This window comes from Macaca mulatta, chromosome 1 (genome assembly GCF_049350105.2).
Source record: "Macaca mulatta isolate MMU2019108-1 chromosome 1, T2T-MMU8v2.0, whole genome shotgun sequence".
Lineage (NCBI taxonomy): Eukaryota > Metazoa > Chordata > Mammalia > Primates > Cercopithecidae > Macaca > Macaca mulatta.
In genome coordinates, this window is record NC_133406.1 from 113,534,107 (window position 1) to 113,557,814 (window position 23,708).

Below are 23,708 nucleotides of genomic sequence, written 5' to 3' on the forward strand. Positions count from 1 at the left end.
AAGGCTACTCGGAGTGAGGGACAATGTCATCCTCATCTTCATTTAGCACAAACAGTTGCCACGTGGTGGGTACTCAGTAAATCTTTGCTGGCGGATGAACACACTTCCACATGGTGGAGGGTTGTGGAATAAGGGCAGAGGAGAGTTCCTGTGAAAGGTGTTTTTATGTTGTATTCTGACCCACACAAACCTTGGAAGATGAGTTCAGCTCTGAGGCAAAGAGGTGAATTGAATATTTGAGATCAGGCCCAACAGACAGGTTTCAGACTGCAGGTGCTAGGCAGAGGGTGTCCGCCAGTCATGATCGCAGGAAGGCAGTGAGGGCTCAGTCCTGCTGAGGAAGCCAGGGTGCTGGTTCACTGCTGTGTCCCTCACACCCAGCTCCATGCGTGGAGCACAGCATGTGCTTGCTAATCACTACCAACTTGTTGAGTGCTCAGGACATGGTGGCGTGCAATTGGAAACAAAACTCAATTCTCTTCAAATGCGCTCCAGTGAACCCACATTCTTATTCTTTTTTTTTCCTGGATGCAAACTTGGCAGGTCCCATAGCTTTTCTAGTCAATCTTAGGCCTCAATTTTCTTTTCTTTTGTTTTTTTGTTGAGACGGAGTCTCACTCTGTCACCCAGGCTGGAGTGCAGTGGCGTGATCTCGGCCCACTGCAACCTCCACCTCCTGGGTTCAAGCGATTCTCCTGCCTTAGCCTCCTGAGTAGCTGGGACTATAGGTGCGTGCCACCATGCCTGGCTCATTTTCTTTTCTTTTTTTTGTATTTTTAGTAGAGACAGGGTTTCACCGTGTTAGCCAGGATGGTCTCGATCTCCTGACCTCGTGATCCACCCACCTCTGCCTCCCAAAGTGCTGGGATTACAGGCCTGAGCCACCACACCAGGCCAGGCCTCAATTATCAGGCTGTGAAAAGTCTGGCCTGAAGTTCAATCTCTTGTTCTCAAAGGCCCTCTCTTGTCTGGACTGGCGCTTGCCCTGCAGCGGGGAAGGGCAAGTGAGTAGATTCTTCACTGTCTCCCCTCTGTCCTTTCAGCTCTCCTTCCCCACACCGTGTGTCCTCTGGCTCTTCTAAGTGGGGGAAGTGGGAGGAGAGGCAGTGGTCACAAAGGTCTTCTCACTGGCATGTTTACAATCTGGCTTTCGTGGCCTCCTTGGGTGGTGGATATTTGAATGCTGACCCCTGGGGCGGCCTTCCCAACTCATGATCTCCTGATGTAGATGCTGCCTTCTTCAGGCAGCCTCCCGACCCCTGCCCCTGGCTTCCAGGAGAAGTCTCCACACAGACTCCTAGAGGGGTGGCCCTGTCCTATAGGCAGGCTCCCTTTGTGGGGATCCCTATGTGGTCACAGGACCCCAGCATTGCTCCAACATCAGTCGGCTTCAGCCTCACTCCTTCAGCCTCACGCCTCTTACAGACGCCCTCCTCATCTGCTTTGGGGCAGGCAGCCTCTTGCCTTTGGACTTTTATAGGTGTGAGTCCGGAAGCATTTCCGGTATCCTCCAATTCTACAGGACACAGCCCATGCCCTTTGAGGGGATCTCTTACAGCTCTTCTCACTTGGTTGAAGGGGGAAGGAGGCAGCTTGCCCTTCTCCATGGAGGTGGGGGTGGGCAGCACGTGGCGCCCTCCCCCTCCCCCTCTCTGAGCAGCCCCAGCCTTTCCTTTCCTTGAGGTGAGGGGTAGATAAGTCACTGAACTGTGTTTTTGATTCACCTCCTACCTAGAAATTTCTCCATAGGTGGTCAAAAGCCTCTCTTAAGAATATATAGAAACTCAACGCCCTTTGTCCTCAGCTTTGAGACCACCATAAAAAAGGAGCGGGTGACAAAAGTTCTATTTTAGCATTCCGTTACATAAGGGTTTGTAGAATGAATTGTGAACAACCGGACTTAGAATAACGGGGCCTGGGGGTGAGGTCTGCTTCCAGGAGGGCTTCTGGGTGGGAAATGGGGCTGTGGGAGTGGAAGGGAGGGGTGGCAGGGGGCAGCAGGGGAGCCGGCTCCAAATCCCCAGGCAGACGTCTGCTTGAATCTTGGCTTTCTTTTTTCTTGGTTATGTGTTCTTGGGAAAGTCACTTGTTCTCTCACATTTGCCTCATCTCTAAAATCGGGACTATTACAGTCAGGATTAAAGAGATAATGTCTGCAGGACACGCTTCACTCTGGTAGTGTCATTTTTGTTATTCCTATTCCTTGGGTGTGTGTGGGGGGTCTGTGCCAGCAGGAAGGGAGTAGGTGGGGTGCAGGCTTCTTGGCTCTGCTGGAAGCACCAGGAGGAGGATGGGTAGGAGGAGGGAGACATGGGGGGAGGGATTCAGTGCAGAGGTGAAGCCAGTTTCTGGCCCCTGGGTGGAGTGGCTGCTGTGGGAGAAAGCCGTCCCCACTGAGTGTGTCCTCACCCTGTGCCTCACCGACAACCTTCTCATTCCGTGACTGTGTGGGAGACCCAACTCAGCCTCGGGCCTGGCCTCTGCAGAGTGGCTGTCGTGGGCAGGGTCCTGTGCCCTCTGAGCCTTCTGGGTTTCTTTCTTCCCCCTTCCCCTCTTCAGGGCCAGCTGCTGCTCTCTGGCTGACCTGTCACAGGGATCTGGGCCTTGACCCAGGCAGCTGACTCATGTGCTCTTTGGATTCTCTGGCAAAAAATGTCGCAGCCTCCCCCATCCTGGTCTTGGAAATGAAAACTCTTGTTCAAAGAGCTGGTGAAGATAGTCAGCTGCACACAGCTGTTGGGTCAACTAGGACCAGGTGGCAGGTGTGAAAAGGCTCAGTAAGTTCAGAGCGTCCTGCAAAGGGCCGTGGAAGCTAGCTGGTCTTTGGTGTCATTCCTGCATTCATTTTCACCAACACAGGTCTGACTACCGTCTCTTCCTGTTTCTGATAACCTCATTCCTAGCGGAACTTTCTCTCTCCATTTTTAGTGGTTCTGGTGGTGCTCCCAATCATGCTGCCTCACTCCTACCTGTCACAGCACAGGCCTGGCTGATCCGAGAGCCCTGTCCCCTGATGCCTGGCACCCTGACCATGCCTACCCTGCTCAGCCCCTTGTAGTCCTATGACAGAGGAAGAAACTGAGAGGTGGTGACTGATTGCCCGTGCGGACCCAGGTGTCATGTGGCTGTGCATACAGGGGTGATGTAGCAAGAAGGGTTTTGTAGTTGAGAAAAAATTGAATTTGGAAGCTAGAAGTTGGGTCCGGGTGATGTGGTTTCCTAAAGACAGTTTAGAGACCATGTGATATGGTTTGGCTGTGCCCCCACCCAAGTCTCAACTTGAATTATATCTCCCAGAATTCCCATGTATTGTGGGAGGGACCCAGAGGGAGGTAATTGAATCATGGGGGCTGGTCTTTTCTGTGCTAGTCTCATGATAGTGAACAAGTCTCACGAGATCTGATAGGTTTATTAGGGGTTTCCACTTTTGTTTCTTCCTCATTTTTCTCTTGCTGCCGCCATGTAGGAAGTACCTTAGTCCTGCCAAGATTCTGAGGCCTTCCCAGCCGTGTGCAACTGTAAGTCCAATTAAACATCTTTTTCTTGCCATTCTTGGGCATGTCTTTGTCAGCAGCATGAAAATGGACTAATGCACCATGTCAGGTAGCTGTGCTGGAGTTTCAGTAAGACAAAGTTGAGTACATGAGGGGAAATTGGGGGGCCTGTTCAGCAAAGATCCCCCAGGCTGACATTCTCCAGAAAGTTCTGAGGAAATGGCGTTCTCTGGGTCTTTTGCAACAAATACCAACTTCACACAAATGAGGCATCGGAGGGCTCTTTTCTCCAAGCCTCAAATCCAGCTTCTGTGATGACGTCACTCAGGCCACAATAATTATTGAAGAGGTGGGCATGTGACCTAAATTGGGCCAATCAGGGCCCCTTCCTGGGGGAAGGATGTGACGGAAAGAATGTCCTCTCTCCTTTGGATTGCTACCAGTGAATGACCAAAGCTGTCTGTCTCACAAAGAAGCCCTCCTAGCATGGAGAGTACAAGATCTCCCAAGAAAGAGAGATGGAGCATCAATGGCATCTAGAAGCCAAGTAACATTATTTGAGTCTTGGCATTTACCCCTGTGTCATCCAGTGCTGTGAGCTCTTTTCTCTTATTTTCCTTTTTTAGAGACAGGGTCTTGCTGTATTGCCTAGGCTGAAGTACAGTGCCTATCCATATGTGAGATCATAGCACACTGCAGTCTTGAACTCCTGGGCTCAGGTGATCTCCCAGCTCAGTCTCCTGAGAAGCTGGGACTACAGGTATGCATCACTGCACCCAGCTTCTCTTTTCTTTTCTTCTTTCTTTTCTTTCTTTCTTTCTTTCTTTCTTTCTTTCTTTCTTTCTTTCTTTCTTTCTTTCTTTCTTTCTTTCTTTCTCTTTCTTTCTTTCCTTTCTTTCTCTCTCTCTCTTTCTTTCTTTTCCCTCCTTCTTTCCTTCCTTCCTTCCTTCCTTCCTTCCTTCCTTCCTTCCTTCCTTCCTTCCTTCCTTCTTCTTTCTTCCTCTCTCTCTTTCTTTCTTTTTTTTTTTTTTTTTGATGGAGTCTCACTGTGTTGCCCACGAGGGAGTAGTGCGATCTCAGCTCACTGCAACCTCCGCCTCCCAGGTTCAAGTGATTCTCCTGTCTTAGCCTCCTGAGTAGCTGGGATTACAGGCCTGCACCACCAGGCCTGGCTAATTTTTGTATTTTTAGTAGAGATGGGGTTTCACCATGTTGGCCAGGCTGGTCTTGAATTCCTGACCTCAGGAGATCCACCCACCTCGGCCTCCCAAAGTGCTGGGATTACAAGTGTGAGCCACCGCACCTGGTCAGTTTCTCTTTTTCTCTGAAGTGAGTCTTAGTAGAGGAGTTTTTCCCCTCAAAATATCCTAAGACATCCCTTCAGGAGCCCCCACGTTGACACTATGTCATAGCAACATGTACCCTTGGTGACTCTCCCCTGTCTCACTGTTTGAGTCACTGTCCTCTGCCCACACTTGTACCACTGCTCTCCACCAACACACACACAACTGGGGAAATGGAAAGATTAATACTGTATTAAGGTCATCTTTCCCACTTGGCCCTGTAAATGACTCTGGGAGGTAGGTGGGTTGGGCAGGTTGGGTTTACCCCTATTTTGCAGGTAAGGAAACAGAGGCTCAGGGAAGTGAAGAGCTGTGCCCACGCTTCAGGGATGGTGCCAGGGCTGAGACGGAAACCCAGGTGATCTGGTGCCAGGCTGTGATGCAGTGCCACTGTGAGGCAGTGTGGCACTGCAGAAAGCAGCAGGGAGTTAGACTTTGACTTAGAAAGAGCAGCTAACTTCTTTGAGACTTAGTTTCATCAGCTGAAAAACTAGTGGTTTAGTCTGTTTTCTGTTGCTTCAGGATACCTGAAACTGGATAATTTATAAAGAAAAGGAATTTATTTCTTACAGTTCTGGAGACTGAGAAGTCCAAGGTCAAGGGGCTGCATCTGGTGAGGGCCTTCTTGCTGGTGGGGACTCCCCGCAGAGTCCTGAGGCAGCACAGAGCATCAGGTGGTGTTGGGGCTGAGTGTGCTGGCTCAGGTCTCTCTTCCTCCTCTTATAAAGCCACCAATCCCACTCCCATGATCACCCACTAATCCGTTAATCCATTTATCCATGAAGGGATTAGTGGATTCGTGGGGCCAGGCACCTCACGACCCAATCACCTCGTACAGGCCTTATCTCCCAGTACTTCCACACTGAGGTTTACATTTCAACATGAGCTTTAGAGGGGCCAAATATTCAAGCCACAGCAATGGGATGCAATTATCTATCCTATAAAGCTACCTTGAGCCTCAAAAGAGAGCATCCAATTTAAAAGGTACCTGGCCCACAGAGCGTGACACCATCACATTCTTGTGAAATGGCTCCTGAAGGTAAGGAGTAAGGCAAAATGTCTACACTACCCTACCCAGCCCGACAAACAGCAAACACAAGGAAATACAAATACCCTGGGTCAGTGCTCTGCACTCTGTTCTCTCTTAGACTAGTTTCTCTGCAGCCTGTGAAAGTGTGGGAGGACACCTGGTAACTGAGCAGTAATTTCCACACTTGAGTGGGCGCTGGGATCACCAGAGGGCTTGTTAGAACACAGATCTCTGGGTCTTTATCCCAGAGGTCCTAACACAAGCAGGTCTGTGGTGGCCTGAGACTGTATTTCTAGAAAGATCCCAGGTGCTGTTGTTGCTGCTGTTCTAGGGACCACATTTTGAGAACTGCTGTCCTACAGGGTCTGCTCCTGTAAGGGTCCAGAGACAGGGTGTGGGGATCCCCTTGTGTTTTCTCTCCCAACCGGGCTTCACTGAGTGGTTTCTGGAGCCCACTCTGCATCCAGGCAGCTGGACCAGCATCACTGGCAGCTTTAGAGAACATGGTTAGTGAAGAACCAGAAAAAGCAGGTGTCACATTTTTGGTGTTTGAATTTTATTTTATTATTTATTTATTTATTTATTTATTTATTTACTTACTTACTTATTTAATTTTTTCGATGGAGTCTCACTCTCTCACCCAGGCTGGAGCGCGGTGGCGTGATCTCGGCTCACTGCAACCTCTGCCTCCCGGGTTCAAGCAATTCTTCTGCCTCAGCCTACTGAGTAGCTGGGATTACAGGCACGCGCCACCACACCCAGCTAATCTTTGTATTTTTAGTAGAGATGGGGTTTCACCATGTTGGCCAGGCTGGTGTCAACCTCCTGACCTCACGATCTGCCTGCCTCGGCCTCCCAAAGTGCTGGGATTATAGGTGTGAGTGACTGCGCCCGTCCTGGTGCTTGCATTTTAAAAAGCCAGGGTAGAGATGCCAGATAATAAAGATTTGGAAGCATATGTAAGCCTTCCCTAAGCCTCCTATTGTGGCCCCGGCCAGTCCATATGGGACAACTGGTGGGGGTAGGAGCTGAGAGCACTGGGCTTGCAGAACAGCTCTAGCGCTGAGATGGCCCCTCCTAGCGCTGATCAGTGCCAGCAGGAGGAACACAGGGCCTGGACACTTCACTGAGCCTCCCATTCCACCCACCAAAGGCCCACACGGGTGGTGGGGCCTGGAAACCGAGGAAGGCAGTGGTACATGGAAGGGGTAGTCTTCCATCCCCTCCCCCAATATGGGCAAGAAGGAGGTTCCTGGCTACACAAGGTTACTACCAAACACACAACAGATTGTAGGGCTTATTTTATTTTATATTTTAATTTGATTTTAGTGTTTGCCTTCCTATCTGTCTGTCACTATAAGGAAGCCAGAGCCCTGAGCTCTTCCCTGCTCTTCCCAATCTTTCTGTATCTAACAAGAGAATAAAGGATCATCAGGCAGAAAGTAGACGTAAGAGAGAAGAAAGAGAAGACCAGGAGTGGTGCATGGCACGCTCATTGTAACAATAAGAGTAGCTCTTAACAGTGTCCATCAACATTGCTGGATGTCAGTCACAACAGGCATGGACAACAGATAAACAACCACAACAAATCTCAACTTTCTCTAGAGCTGTAGCACCTACTGCATAGATTTTGTGTAGACCAAAAGGGCTTGCTGCAACCCAGGCAAAAATGTATGAAAACACAGATATGCCTAGACACTCTCAGGCAAAAGTAGTGAATCACAAGGAAAATAAAAAGATTGCCTATAAAAGAGCAATTCAAGTGAATCTCATATTTCTTAGAAGTTACAAGTGAGCAAAATCTTCAGTTTTTGAGGAAAGAAAAGGTTGTGCTTCAGAATTGCATAAATCTAATGAAGCAGCTAGCCATCTGTTAGGACACCAGAAAAATACCTCTAGATGTACAAAGGTCCCTAATATTCTCTTCTTGAAGTAAAGAATCATATTCTCTCTCTCTCTTTTTTTTTTTGGTTTGAGACAGAGTCTTGCTCTGTCGCCCAGGCTCCATTGCAGTGGTGTGATCTCGACTCACTGCAAGCTCTGCCTCCCGGGTTCCCGCCATTCTCCTGCCTCAGCCTCTAGAGCAGCTGGGACTACAGGTGCCTGCCACCTCGCCCGGCTAATTTTTGTATTTTTAGTAGAAACACGGTTTCACCATGTTAGCCAGGATGGTCTGGATCTCCTGATCTCGTGATCCACCTGCCTCAGCCTCCCAAAGTGCTGGGATTACAGGTGTGAGCCACCATGCCCGGCCTCATATTCTCTTCTTTTTTTTTTTTTGAGACGGAGTCTCGCTCTGTCGCCCAGGCTGGAGTGCAGTGGCCGGATCTCAGCTCACTGCAAGCTCCGCCTCCCAGGTTTACGCCATTCTCCTGCCTCAGCCTCCCGAGTAGCTGGGACTACAGGCGCCCGCCACCTCACCCGGCTAGTTTTTTGTATTTTTCAGTAGAGACGGGGTTTCACCGTGTTAGCCAGGCTGTCATATTCTCTTCTTGAAGTAAATTACTTGAAGAAGTATTATCCCTGACCAAAAGATGAATAAAATTTTTAAGAATTCTGGAATGGTGACTTAGAATTCTTAATGGTAAACCAATAAAACTGGTTAAACATACTGTTAGATCTAAATAATTGAAATATAATAATAAAATTTACTGTAACCTTAAAAAATAATTATTTCAAGAAAAAATAAAATGAAAACACAACAATTAATTAGCAACAATCAGGCTGGGTCCTGTGGCTCACACCTGTAATTCCAGAACTTTGGGAGGCAGAGGCGGTCGGATCACCTGAGGTCAGGAGTTCAAGACCAGTCTGGCCAACATGGTGAAACCGTGTCTCTACTAAAATCTGGGTGTGGTGGTGGGCACCTGTAATTCCAGCTACTCGGGAGGCAGAGGCAGGAGAATCGCTTGAACTTGGGAAATGGAGGTTGCAGTGAGCCGAGATTGTACCATGCATTTCAGCCTGGGCGACAGAGCAAGACTCCCTCTCAAAAAAGGAAAAAAAAAAAAAAAAAAAGAGCAACAAGCAGAGTTTAAGTCACAAGTCATATTGCTGGACACCAGTAAGTAGCAAATAGATTGAGAAAGAGTAAAAGTGTATTAATTTCCTCCTTTTGCATGAGGAGAATAAAAGGATATACATTTATTCTTAATTTTCAAGATCAGAATAATATTTGTGAAAATGTTTTTGAAAATCTTTAAAATACATGCAGGGAAAATGAAGAGTAAAATATGTTTTCCAAATAACCGGAGAGCATCTGATAAAACAAAATAGGACACATACAGTGAAAACAGAAAGCAAAGAAAAGGGTGAGGAAGTATGAAAAAGAAAAAACAGGCTGGGTGCAGTGGCTCACACCCATAATCCCAGCACTTTGGGAGGCCGAGGCGGGAGGATTGCTTGAGGCCAGGAGTTCAAGACCAGCCTGGCCAACATAGGGAGACTCCGTCTGTACAAAAAATAAAAAATTAGCTGGGTATGGTGGTGTGTGCCTATAGTTCCAGCTACTCAGAAGGCTGAAGCAGGAGGATCTCTCGAGCCCATGAGTCCCGAGCTGCAGTGCACTATGCCAATTAATTGGGTGTCCATGCTAAGTTTGACATCAATATGGTGACCTCCTGGGAACAGGAGACAGCCAGGTTGCCTGAGGAAGGGTGAACTGGCCCAGGTCGGAAATGCAGCAGGTCAAAACTCCTTGCTGATCAGTATTGGGATCACTCCTGCGAATAGCTACGGCACTCTAGCCTGGGCAACAGAGCAAGACCCGGGCTCTTAAGAAAAAGGAAAAAAAGAGAAAAGAATATCCATTATGCTCTGTTAACTTATATACAGGTAAGTTATATACTGTTACACATTGAATGATGCAAAATTGTTTGTACAGTACAATTCCAATTTTGTGTAAAAATGATAACTATTTCTCTAAACTTATATGACAGCATTTCTCGTATTGCTTTCTGTAGAACACCACTGTCTGTGAGATGTTTGTGGATCATTGTTCCAGAAAAAGGGATCCGGTAAAACAAGGCTAGGAAAATCTAAGCAAAACCATATAAAACCATTTCATTTTGTCAAGTCTTCTCAGTGCCTTATTGGATATTTTTTTCTATTTTGGCCACCCAACTCCTGGCCCCTCATCCTCCATGTATGGACTTCCTCATCTCATCAGGCAGTGTCCATCTCCTATGGCCGAAGTGGATGATCCCAGTTCCTTACCTTTTCTCTTTCCTGATGGCTTCACCAGTCAGATAGATGCGCCTGTCTGGGAGTTGGAGCTGCGCTGGTTACCCCCAGAAGCAGGGGTGGACGGGAACACTTCCTGGCAGGGGCCAGCCACGTTTCTCAGTGCCCGTGCCATTCAGTGCTCAGAGTGGCTATGCCAAGGTCCTCATCAAGCTGTTTCAGTGGTGTGATTTTGGCATTTCTCTTTGCGTAATTTTCTTTGTTCTTGCTCATCTTCTAAACCCTAGTTCTCCAGTCTTCTTGAAGCTAGAATTATTTCAGTTATTTTTAGAATACTAGAATCTAGTGTTATTTAAGGAAAATTTTGTTCTGCTCAAATCAGTTTGAGGCAGTTTCTGCTGCTCGCATTTCTGAATATTGACTGATGCATTATTATGCTAATGTGTACTGTGAATTTCTAAAAGGGAGAAAATTTCCAAAGTTATTTGTCTGTGCTTTTTCCCTTTTCTTTTCTGAAAACTTATTAATCTCCTGTGAAATTAGTATGCTGTGAAACATAAACTTATGGCTCTGAAAACGTCTGGGAGGAAATACAACAAATGAAGCATAAAGGGTATTTCATTCCCAATAACGGTTAAGGACTTGTGTTTGTGTCTCCCTTCAGAGATCCCATTAAAGGGGGACTATAGACCCATCGCAGCAGAGATAATATAAGGTGGATCAGACAGTGGGTAGGAGACTTAAACATTTCCCCAAGCTGGAAAGGCAAAGGAGGTGTGCTGGTGGATAAAACAGAGTGGAGGAAGCTTCAGAACAGAATATGATGCCTGCAAAGGCCTGGGGAGGAGGTGGGGCTGACCTACACTTGGGCACCCCAGAGAGATTTAGGGATGAGTTGACCATAGAGGGTGGAAGTGAGAAGGGACAGGCTATGCTAGGTATCCCGGCCCGGGGGATAGTCAGAGCAGGCCCTGGAGGAGGGGGTGGGAATTTGGGGAACAAGAGACACGAGAAATGGAGACAAGACAGTGCTCTGATCAAGTCTCGTTTAATGGCGGTAATGCACTGCCTTATATACACTTGGAAGGGAAGGGGTTGGGCTAAGGCGGAAATGATCTCATTGCCGAGGGCGTGGCCAGGTTAGTTTCAGTTTCTCCAGTCGGACGTCATGTTGCGCTTGCGCTATTAAGTAACAATTTTCCCGGGCGCGGGAAAAGTGAGTGAAGAAGAAGCAGGAAGAGCGCCATCTTTAATGAGGTATTAGTACAGGGGAAAAAAGGCAAAGATAGGGAGGAGGTGTGGGGTGGAAATGAATATAGCTCAGGCGTTTAATCCTCAATTATTATTCGCTATGGCCGGGGCGTGCAGCTCCGGACAGGTCCCCCTTTTTATATTTTTATGATAAGAAAACCCCTCGGGAACTGCGCCTGTCTTAGGTTGGGTCAACTCACCCCCACCTTCTAGGCCCGTCATGGGATAAGGCAGCAGCAAGGGCGGCCCTCCTGTCTTAGGCTCCGATGGAGATAGTGTCCTCTTACCCGTCATTGACTGTCCAGTTCAGCACACAGGGGAGGTGGTCTTATTAAGGTAAATAAGACTCACCATTTTCAGTCATCTCAAGGCGATGATAATGAACCTGTATAGGTTTGGCCTGGAAGGCCTCGATTTGTTGTCTGACAAATGCCATAAGCTTATTAAGGATTATAGGCCCGAGAGTGAGGAAGAGTAAAAGAGTGAGTAAAGGACCAAGAAATGGCAGGAGATAGGGGAGAAGTCCATCGAGTCCAGTCCATAGTGGATTGGCGGCCAGGCCTTTTCTGCGCTTTTCTAGTTCTTCTTGCAAAGTTTTTATCTTATCTCTGACGATTCCGGATTTGTTGGCGTAAAAACAGCACTTTTCCTGTAAGGCCAAACATATCCCTCCCTGTTCTGCCGTTAACAAATCTAGACCTCTTCTATTTTGGAGAACTACTTCAGCTAACGAGTCTACTTGGTCTTGTAAATCTTATATAGTACTGGATAAGGTCTGTACATCTGAGATTAATTGATTGGATAATTTAGTATATTGGGTTAGTGAGACTCCTAGGCCTGTGGCTCCTGTAGTAAAAGCAGTGGTGATTCCTAGTCCAGCCAACAAGGGAATAAATTGTATGGCTCGTTTTGGTCTATAAATAAAATGTTCAATAGCAGGGATGGGGATAGGTTCATCTCCAGGGATGATATCAATGTTGGGGAGAAGAGTGGCCAGAACACAAAGCCCTGTCCAATTTATAGGTAGATACGTATATGCCATGTTGTTTCCACAAACGAAGACCGAGCCATTTATAGCACACAAAGGGTTGGTGGCATTGATTATGGAAGTACAGTTGTCAAACACAACATAGCCTAAATCAATTTCTTTAGTGTTATTATATGATGGTGAAAAGAGGCAAGAGGAATTAGAAAACGTCATCGGTTGAACTAAGGGTGGGGGGTAATAGGACAGGAATTATTTACTAAGGATTCATTTGAGTAATTGACATAGGGCAATGAAAGGTTAGGTATGGCTAGAGGAATAGGGGGGCCCATTTTAAGACAAAGCCAACAATCGTGGGCCAGGCTTGTATTGGACATTTGAAGTAAATTGTAAGTAGCATTGAGGATATCGAAGGTTTGAGCATCGAGCCTAAAATTATCTCTAAGCTCAGGCAGGGCTAAAGGGTGATATTGAAGTTCAGGATATGAAGCTTTATGAATTTCTTCTAATTTTTTCTGGACGGTTTTAATTCTTGCAATATCTAATGGGCCTCCTCCATCAGAAATGTGAATGGGAGCGGTAGTGCTCCAACAAACAGGCTTTCCTTTTTGGCCATTACAAGGAGATTGTACAAGTTTATTAGTGGATCCTAATACTTGTACGTCATTGATGCCTCCAGTTTGTGTTTTTAGTAACGTGGCCGTATAATATGCTCTATTGCCTGATTTGCATTGTTGATAGGAGGTATAACAGGAACTATGTACAGAAGATTGGAAAGAGCTACAAGGGCATTCTAGGAGCGGCCTGCTAGGTGAGGTATCTCTTGGGGTAGACTTACATTTCCATAACTGGTTTGGCATTAGGTAAGCTGTCTTGCCCGTGCAGGTCACCTGGGTGATTCTATCTGACGGAGGTTCAGATATTTGTCCCCCTCTGCAGTCACAAGGCTGGCCGTATTGTTTTCGTAATAATTCTCTTGCTTTACGAGGGTCACCAAAACCTGCATAGACTGTCACTATGTTGTATAGAGCGATTATTCTCCAAAGGAATTTCATGTTAGGCTTCATTTTCTGAAAAACAAGAAGGAAAGAACTTCTCAGGGAGATTTATCTTCCCTGGACTGACAATGGTTATGATTTATTTGTCTTACCAATCTTTCAGGCAGCCATCTGGCTGCATCATTTTTTTGTGAGAAGATGCATACTGAGCCTCTTCCCCAAATTAAAACTGGATCGGGGCCATGCCATGAACTATCAAGTGGATCTTTCCATTTTACCATTGCAAACTGTTTTTGAGATTCAGGATGCCAGAAACGGTCGGCAGCCGATTTTCCATGACTGTCCAAATTTTAAAAATTAAGGATAAACAGGGCATGATTGAGTATGTTTCTGGGGGTACCCTTCACGGGGTACCAGCTCCCCCCTTTTAATTTTGTGATAATAGTTTTTAATGACAGATGAGCTCTTTCTACTATACCTTGTCCTTGGGGATTATAGGGAATGCCTGTGGTATGTTTAATTTGTAGGGTATTGCAAAATTGTAAGAAGGTTTTGGCTATATAACCGGGGCCATTATCTGTTTTGATTTGTTTGGGTATTCCTAAAATAGAAAAGCAGTGTAATAAATGAGCTATGACATGTTTGGTGGCCTCTCCTGTTTGGAGAGTTGCACTGATGAATCCACTATAGGTGTCTATGCATACATGGATATATTTTAGTTGACCGAATTCTAAGTGGTGAGTAACGTCCATTTGCCAAATTTCATTGGGGATGAGTCCTCGTGTTCTACCTGTTGGAGTGTTATTAATGCTTCTTTAGTAATGGACCTGGGGGATTTTGGATTAGAGTCTCCTTTTAATATATCGAAAAGAGGTTTTAACTCTCCTGTGGTGAGCTTTAAGTACGGTCGAAGCCAATTTATGTCTCCCAGTAATTTTTGGAAATCATTTAAAGTTTTTAAATGATCACGACGTATAACGGCCTTTTGATTAATGATTTTGGGTCCATTAATCTGGAAACCAAGATAAGTGTATGGATCTTGTAATTGTACCTTTTCTGGGGCTATCTGTAGTCCGGCTGCTGGAAACTCCTGTTTCATTGGGGATGAGTCCTCCTAGATGGGGAACAGGTAAATATGTTATGCAGTTGGTGCATTGTTTAACTATTTGTTGAGCTTGTTCTCTGGTAAGTTTAAACATAAGTCTTAAGGTTTGGGCGTTTAAATGATGTAAGGCATGTGCTTTTTGCGCTTGTTGCAAATTGTCTGTAGTGACTGTGGCTATGGTTTTTGTTGCCGTGTCAGCTGTTGCGTTACCTTGTGTTAAAGGTCCTGGTAATCCTGAATGTGCTCTAATATGCCCAAGAAAAAAGGAAGTAGTCCTTTTTCGGATAAGTTGTTGACATTGTAAAAATAGGTTAGCTGTGTCTGAAATATGTTTAATTTGAGACACGGTCTCTAAGAGGGGTATTGAATGAGCCAGGTAGGCGCTGTCTGTATAAATGTTAAGTGGCTGACAAGGAAAAGCTGATAGTGCTGCAATTATAGCTTGCAATTCGACCAGCTGAGCTGATGTATAAGTGGTCTGGAATTTAACGACTACATTATTGTAAGTGTAAGCGGCAAGTCCTGTGGAAGATCCATCAGTGAAAATTAGTAATGCGTCATTGAGAGGTTCTTTACTGGTAATATGGGGAAATACAAATGCATGAAGTTTACAAAATTGAATAAGTTTGTTAGGTGGGTAATGGTTGTCAATCGCGCCAGTATAAGAAGCGCAAGCAATTGGCCAGGCTTCCGTATTTTGTAACAGCCAGTGGATGCGTGATTGAGTGTAGGGCTGTATGATGGTAGAGGGTTCTATTCCAAAGTATTTTCTACTGTTCTCTCTTCCCAAGATAATTAGATCAGCTATGGCATCATAATAAGGCAACAAAACCTTTTTAGGGGAGGAGGGCAGGTGTACCCACATAATGGGATTGTTCTGCCAAAATAGGCCAGTAGGGGTTATTGTTGTGTTAAAAATTAGGAATATTAATGGCTGAGAATAATCAATACCGGTAACAAATTGTGTTGCAATGGCATGTTCTACCTGTTGGAGTGTTATTAATGCTTCTTTAGTAATGGACCTGGGGGATTTTGGATTAGAGTCTCCTTTTAATATATCGAAAAGAGGTTTTAACTCACCTGTGGTGAGCTTTAAGTACGGTCGAAGCCAATTTATGTCTCCCAGTAATTTTTGGAAATCATTTAAAGTTTTTAAATGATCACGACGTATAACGGCCTTTTGATTAATGATTTTGGGTCCATTAATCTGGAAACCAAGATAAGTGTATGGATCTTGTAATTGTACCTTTTCTGGGGCTATCTGTAGTCCGGCTGCTGTTAACTCCTGTTTGAGTTGGGCGAAGCACTGCAAGACTTGTTCGCCAATTTCTCCTGCTATTAAAATATCATCCATATAATGTATAATATACATTTGTGCCCATGTTTTTCTGACTGGCTCTATAGCGGCAGCTACATATTTTTGACACAAGGTAGGACTATTGGCCATACCCTGAGGTAAGACTTTCCATTGATAGCGCTTCATTGGTTGTTTAAAATTTGTAGATGGAAGACTAAAGGCAAATCTTTTCTGGTCAGCAGGGTGAAGGGGAATTGTAAAAAAGCAATCTTTAAGGTCAATAATGATTTTAAAATATTTTTGAGGAATCGCAACTGGTGAAGGCAATCCTGGTTGTAAGGCACCCATAAGGATCATAGTGATATTTACTGCTCTTAAATTTTGTAAGAGTCTCCATTTACCAGACTTCTTTTTAATAACAAAAATAGGTATATTCCAAGGGGAATTACTTTCCTCAATATGTCCTGCTGCTAGTTGTTCCTGCACTAACTGTTGGGCAGCACTTAGTTTATCATTGAGTAAAGGCCACTGATCAACCGAAACGGGCTCATCTGACTTCCAAGTAATGGGGTCAGCGCACCTTTGGGGTGCAGGTATGTCAGTGGCCTGAGCTAAAAATTTCCAAGCCCCTTTTTATCAAGTTGTCCTGAAACCAGTATAGGCTGTGGGATACCGTTCTCTCCTTTTCCAAGACCTTTACCAGGGGTGTATCCTTGAGTTAACATTTGTGCAGTAACTATATCATTTGGACTACACATTATAATTTTCATTTGAGAGAGTAGATCTCGCCCCCAAAGGTTAACAGGTAGGTAAGGGATGACAAATGGCTTAATGAGGCCTGAATTGTTTTCTTTATCTGTCCATGTTAGGTATTTAGAACTTTGTTTAGGATTACTGCTTTGTCCAATTCCTCTCAAGTGAGTTAAAGTTTCTGTGGTAGACCAATGAGAGGGCCAATCTTCCTGTTTAATGATAGTTACATCAGCCCCTGTGTCTATTAGTCCAGTGAATGCCTTCCCGTCTAACCATAAGGTTAGAGAGGGTTTTTGATTTGTAATTGGTTGCACCCAATATATATCTGATGATCCGAAACCTTTTATATTTCTATTAGAGTATTGGATATTATTATCTGTTTTAACCAAAGGTAGCAGGAGTAACTGAGCTATTCTAACTCCTTGAGGGACAGTAATAATACTATCAATAGCTCTGGCCATAATTTTAATTTCTCCTTCATAATCATTATCGATAACTCCAGGGAGGACTTGTAAGCCTCTCATGGTGACACTACTTCTTCCTAAAAGTAGCCCAAAAGTGTTAGGTGGTAAGGGTCCATATATTCCGGTATTTAAGGTTTGCGGTCCCATTTCAGGTGTTAGTATTGTGTGGGAGGTGGAACTGAGGTCCAATCCTGCACTCCCTGGGGTTGCTTTACTAAGTTTTGAAATGGATTGCTGTTGCTGGCTGGAACAAAGCTGACTGCCCCATATGCTTGTTTCGGGGCCTGAGGCTGGCCCCTCATCCCGTTTCCCTGCCTGGGGGGTAAAGGATTTCCTTGAATGTCAGTTTTAGATTTACATTCGTTTGCCCAGTGCCTTCCTCGTTTACACCTTGGGCAAAGGCCTGGGATTTTTGCTTCTGGACTCTTATTTTGGTTTTCACAGCAATCTTTTGCAAAGTGTCCCCTTTTACCGCATCTAAAACATCCCCCTTTATCTTTACCTTTGTTAATGAGGAAATCTCTTACTGTTTGGCCGCTAAAAGCGGCGGCCATTGCTAGGCCTTGTTGATATGAGGGCCCAATATCTGAACAAAGGCGAATGTATCCTGTTAAATTTGTTTTCTTTCGATAGGGTCTGATTGCCGCTTGGCAGGCGGGGTTAGCATTTTCATAAGCTAACTGTTTAACATAATCTACACCCGTTTCTGCATTTCCAAAGATTCTACCTGCCGTGGTCATAAGTCTATGCACAAAGTCTGAAAATGGCTCATCGGGTCCTTGTTTAACCGCTGTGAGCGAGGCCCCTGGATCTCCTTTAACGGGAAGTTTTCTCCAGGCTTTTGTAGCAGCAGCCTGGACTTGTGAGAACAGTCCAGGGTCATATTGCATTTGGGCCTGAGTGTCTGCATAATTACCTGAACCTGTTAACATATAAAAATCCCAACCGTTTCCTGCCTGTTGATTTCTTTTAGCTGTATCTCTGCAATTTTCAAAGAACTCTGACTTCCAAATTAAGTGGTCTCCCCCAGAAAGAACTGCCCTGACTAAGGTATTCCAGTCTGTAGGAGTGAGCCAATTCTCAGCTACAGATTCCACTATAGCAAGAGTATATGGAGCAGTAGCCCCATACTGAGAGGCAGCAGTCTTTAACTCTTTTATAATAGTAAAATCAAATCCAGTATGATGCCTCCAAGCCTGTCCCTGTTCATCTATGGTTTCAGTGACCGGAAAAACGTCTTTAGGGGAGGAGTCTTCTCTATGTCGACTAGCAACTAACCCCCCTCTTGGAACATATTGTCCAGGCTGCTGAAGTGGGCGCAAGGAACCCTCCATAGCGTCTGAGTTAGGTATTTTTTCATTCCCTGTTTTTAGCTTTTGGAGCCTAATTATCAATGATTGATGTAACTCTTCAAGTTTAATCTGTTCTTCTAGTTGAGTAATTTTTTGCTTTAATTCTTCTTTGGGATCTATTGCTGCCATAACAATGGGCGCAGAAGCCTCATTATGTGTCTTATTATTTGGGGGTGGGTATGAAGTAAAGGGAGGCAAATCAGGGTTGTGATATTTAGCCGCCTCTTCCTCTAAATCATCCCAATTTATATCCAATTGATTAGGCTTATTAATTTCCTCCTCCTTTTGAAGCATCTGTAAAATTGGGTATTTTTTTGGTTTGTTTTCGTGTGGTATTTCTTTATCTGTTACAGAAGGAGACTTAATTTCCTCATGATCACTTTCGAGGGAAATGAGATCTTCCTCCGTATCTTGTGGAGGCTTTGTGAGGTTAGAGCGGGAGCTAACCTTTAAAATATGCTCTGTCTGAGCGACCGCAGCCATGACTTGCGGATCGGCCTCCTTCTTATCTATTAAATCTCTAATGAGGTTCCAATAAGAGAAGGCGGTTACAGGAATTTTTTCTGGCCCAAAAGTATTATAATAGTCCTGCAAACAATCCCCTACTCTACGCCATCTTTTAATATCAATAGTTCCTTCCTGTGGGAACCAAGGGCAAGTGTCTTTTACAAAATGAAAAAATTTAAACAAATCATTACCTTTAACCTTTACTCCTCGTATCTTTAAAGCCTCTTTTAATTGGCCTACATATATTTGATGTTGGCTTAATTCTTGTCCCATTTCGGATGCGTCACTTACCTTCGATTCTGACGCGGCAGGTTCCCGCGGTGATCGGAAGAGTTTGACTCCTTTTGCCTTCGTTAGCGGTCGACCGTCCTTTGGCGTCCTCTTCCTCACGGAGTCCCTCGTTTCCAGGTCCCTGTTCGGGCGCCACGTATCCCGGCCCGTGGGGTAGTCAGAGCAGGCCCTGGAGGAGGGGGTGGGAATTTGGGGAACAAGAGACACGAGAAATGGAGACAAGACAGTGCTCTGATCAAGTCTCGTTTAATGGCGGTAATGCACTGCCTTATATACACTTGGAAGGGAAGGGGTTGGGCTAAGGCGGAAATGATCTCATTGCCGAGGGCGTGGCCAGGTTAGTTTCGGTTTCTCCAGTCGGACGTCATGTTGCGCTTGCGCTATTAAGTAACAATTTTCCCGGGCGCGGGAAAAGTGAGTGAAGAAGAAGCAGGAAGAGCGCCATCTTTAATGAGGTATTAGTACAGGGGAAAAAAGGCAAAGATAGGGAGGAGGTGTGGGGTGGAAATGAATATAGCTCAGGCGTTTAATCCTCAATTATTATTCGCTATGGCCGGGGCGTGCAGCTCCGGACAGCTAGGGTTAACTGAAAGTCTGTCCAGGCACCAGCTAGGGCAGTCAAACCCTTTTCCTCTCTTTCTTATCTGCTTGCAGAGCAATAGTTGCCTAGGTCCCGCTCTTCTTTAAAAAAATGAACACATACTCTGGCTCTTTTGCCTTGGCCCCCCAGAATAAAGCGTTCTCAGTTCCAGCATAAACAGCTGGTTCCTGTCAACTCACCCTCAAGTGAAGCTTGACAGGCCATATATGGTATTTTTTTTTTTTTTTTTGAGTCGGGATCTCACTCTGTCACCCAGGCTAGAGTGCAGTGGTGTGATCATAGCTCACTGTAGCCTCAAGCTCCTGGGTTCAAGCAATCCTCCTGTCTTAGCTTCCCAAGTAGTGGGACTACAGACATGTGCTTACATACCTGGCCAATTAAAAAAATTATTTTTTAGAGATGGAGTCTTGCTATGTTGCCCAGGCTGGTCTTGAACTCCCAGGCTCAAGCAATCCTGCTGCCTTGGCCTCCCAAAATGCTGGAATTAGAGATTTGAGCCACTGTGACTGTCCCATAAATGGTACTTCTAAGCAACCTTCTTATGCAGAGGAGAAACCATTGGGAAAATAGATATACATTCACAATAGCACAGTAAACCCTGCATGAATGTAAGAGCTATTTAGAAAAACTAATATAATCTTTTATTCTTAATAAAAGGTTATTTTTATATAGCATATAATAGCATAAGCTAGATAGCTTAACAGCAGAAATGTACTTCTCATAGCTCCTGATGCTCCAAATCCAAGATCAAGGTGCCAGCAGATTCAGTGTCTGGTCAGAGTCGGCTCCCTTGTTCGTAGATGGCAGTCTTTTCACTGTGTCCTCAGAGTGGAAGGAGTAAAGGGACTCGCTGCAGTGTCTTTATAAGGACACCAATCCCATTCATGAGGGCTTTACCTTCATGACCTAATCACCTCCCAGAGACCGCACCTACAAATACGATCATATTGGGGATTAGTTTTCAATATATGAATATTGGGGGCACAAACACTCAGTCTATAGCAAAAAGAAAAAAAGAGTTTTATTGACATGCTAGTAATATTATTCTGCAAGAGACAAGAGGTTGTAACTCTGGATCATTACAGAAAGAAGTGTCATTTTAGCTTTGTAGTAAACAATAACAATGTTTCATAATAATGTAAACACTACTTTCCGGTTTTTGATGATTTTTAACAGGTCTATAAACAAAGCCCCGGTGAAACCCCGTCTCTACTAAAAAGTACAAAAAAACTACCCGGGCGAGGTGGCGGGCGCCTGTAGTCCCAGCTACTCGGGAGGCTGAGGCAGGAGAATGGCGTAAACCCGGGAGGCGGAGCTTGCAGTGAGCTGAGATCCGGCCACTGCACTCCAGCTTGGGCGACAGAGCGAGACTCTGTCTCAAAAAAAACAAAAACAAAAACAAAAACAAAAAAACAAAGCCCAAAGACTTAATTATGATTCCAGAACAGAATATCAGTGTTTTACATGACAGTGTTTACATGACACGTAAACTTGTAACTGACAGAAGGTGAGAGGAGGAAGGTGAGGAGGGAGGTTGGAGGGAAACGGGGAGACACACATATCCTCTTCTAGTGTGGGGAGTTCAGAGGCACTGTCTGAAAACAAAGGGAGGCTTAGACTTATTATTAAAAGTTACAAAGGTAGTCAAGAGAAGAACTAAAATTATAATATAACTATCAAAACTGCGGAGGAGAATAGAGCAGAGTTGGGAAGTAGAACAAAAGAGAGTTACATCCCTATCTTCCATTGTAGGCATTCCGCAGATAATGTCTAAAGACAATGCATTAAGTAATAGAAACATAAGCCACATTATTAGAGTGATGGGAGTACACCAAATAAGTGAACGAGAAATTGTTAAAATGATTGATTCTTTTGAGAAGAGGGACTGCAGGTAGGACAGGGAACACTAATTTTATTATTTTTATTTTTAATTGTTATTATTATTATTTTTTATTTTACTTTAAGTTCTGGGATACATGTGCAGAGTGTGCAGGTTTGTTACATAAGTATAACATAGGTATACCTGTGCCATGGTGGTTTGCTGCACCTATCAACCTGTCATCTAGGTTTTAAGCCCCACATGCATTAGGTATTTGTCCTAAAGCTCTCCCTCCCCTTGTCCCCTACCCCCCAACAGGCCCGGGTGTGTGATGTTCCCCTCCCTGTGTCCATGTGTTCTCATTGTTGGACTCCTATTTATGAGTGAGAACATGCAGTGTTTGGTTTTCTGTTCCTGTGTTAGTTTGCTGAGAACAATGGCTTCCAGCTTCATCCATGTCCCTGCAAAGGACATGAACTCATTCTTTTTTATGGCTGCATAGTGGGAATACTAATTTCTTATTATAAACTTTTTTGAACTATTTGACTTTAAAAAAGCTATGTACATGCATTAATTAGATAAAAATATAAAAATAATGGAAGATGCATTATAACATAGAAAAATAATTTGGAACATAATGGATAGTTCTTATTTTCTAATTTACATGCTTTTGTATAGTCCACATTTTCTGTAATGAAGATGGATTTTTATCATTAATAAATAAAAATAAGATAAGAAAAAGAAAAATTAACAATGACTTCTTAGTTCTCAGACCGTCAACTCTAAGAGGGCAAGAATCCTGTCTGTCTTGTTTATCTTTGTCTTTCCGGTGCCTAGGGCAGCCTGGCCCCGGCAGGTGCTAAGTGGATTGAATGTAGGAAGATAGACCCTGGGAGAGAAACATTTGGGGGCAAGGGAGGCAGAGGTGGGCTTCACCTCATCCGAGTTGGCTGGAGTCTTGGCCCGTCCCTGGTGGTCTCTCAGAGCTTCCCTGCTCCAGAGTGCTCTGAGGCTTGGATCCTCTGAGCTGGGTTTGGGGCCTTAGTTCTTGCTGAAGATTCCTTGTGTCCACATCTGCCTTGGCCTGTGCTGTCTCGTCCCTGCTGTTGTCTGGGGAGCCCAGAGGTTGTAGGATGAGGTGATGGGGTGAGTGTGGGCTGAGGCACAGGCCACTGGGGTAATACCTGCCATGGATCCTGGGGAGGGATGAGGTCACAGCCTGCTGTTCTGAGAGGCGGGTGGGGAAGCCAGGCCAGCAGGCAGAGAACCTTATGTGTTCTGCATTTTAAGGATGGGATTAATCTCTGGGAAAAATCCAACATACCTTGGGAGTGGATTCTCTTTGTCTCAGGGCAATTCAGAGCAGGTGTGACCCCAGGCAAATGTCCCCTGGGGCCAGCATGTCCTCCCCAGCTGGGTGTTCACCTACCATGCTAGCCCTTGCTTGTTGTTGCTTCGCTCCAGTAGCTTTCCCTCAGCTGGCCCGAGGGACTCAGAACGACAGCCTGTGGCCCTAACCACAGAGTGACCTCTAGGGAGCTCCCATTTCGGGGGAAAACCACCCGCGACCACAGGAGCTGCCGGTCTCACGGTAAGGATGAGGCATCATGTAGCTTCTCCCTGCGTGGGTCAGAGTGACCCTAACACTGATCCCCTCTCTTTCTCCTGCAGTCTGGTGGCAGGAAGTCAATGATGTGTCCTCTGGCCTCCTGGGAGCAGTGGTTGGGTGAGGGGTGACACCAGTAGTCTTATTTTAGAAAGTGGGTGGGACCGGGGGAGGGTCTCGGAGTAGACCTAGGCCATTGCCAAGATTGGCCAGCAGGGGGCGAAGTAGACCTTAGCAGGAGAGGGCAGGCAGAGGAAGGAGGGAAAAGGGAGGAGATGGTTTGATGGAAAGGGCTCTCAGAAGGAAGGTGAGGAGGAGCTTGGTGGGAGCTGGGAAGGTGCCACCCTGCTTCATACCTTGGCTTTGGCAGGGGAGGTCTGCATGGTCTTCATGAGGAGAGAGCAAATAATTACAGAGACACTGGAATGGTTGAGCTGCAGAATTTACCAAACCAGAGACCTCTTATGTCTAGGTTCTCATTATATGAGATAACAATCCTCTATTTATAATCCACTTTAAATCAAGTATTCTACTTTTTTTTTTTTTTTGCAATCAAAAGGCTCCCAAGTATTGCAAATTGCCTCTTCCAAGACTAATTATGGAGGAACACTCAATCTCCAGCTCTTCTCT

The 23,708-nt window shown here is 45.2% G+C and overlaps 2 protein-coding genes across 4 annotated transcripts in view; one reads left to right on the forward strand and one right to left on the reverse strand.

The window, feature by feature from the left end:
• Positions 1-23,708, forward strand: part of S100A7 (S100 calcium binding protein A7) — a 75,122-nt gene that overhangs the window by 22,826 nt on the left and 28,588 nt on the right. For 2 of the 3 annotated variants that reach the window (XM_077946352.1, XM_077946360.1), the window contains exon 1: positions 3,452-3,518. The exons of the other annotated variant lie outside the window; for it this stretch is intronic. The gene's annotated coding sequence lies outside the window, so the exon portion shown is untranslated. Of the gene's footprint in view, positions 1-3,451; positions 3,519-23,708 lie in introns of those variants that run through there. 3 annotated transcript variants of the gene reach the window in all.
• LOC144331116 (uncharacterized) lies at positions 8,002-14,391 on the reverse strand. The gene is made up of 3 exons (XM_077946324.1): positions 14,335-14,391; positions 13,007-13,355; positions 8,002-8,123 (listed from the first exon to the last, which is right to left on the reverse strand). The coding sequence occupies exons 1-3, from the start codon at positions 14,380-14,382 to the stop codon at positions 8,002-8,004; spliced, it is 519 nt and encodes a 172-aa protein (XP_077802450.1). The 5' UTR covers positions 14,383-14,391.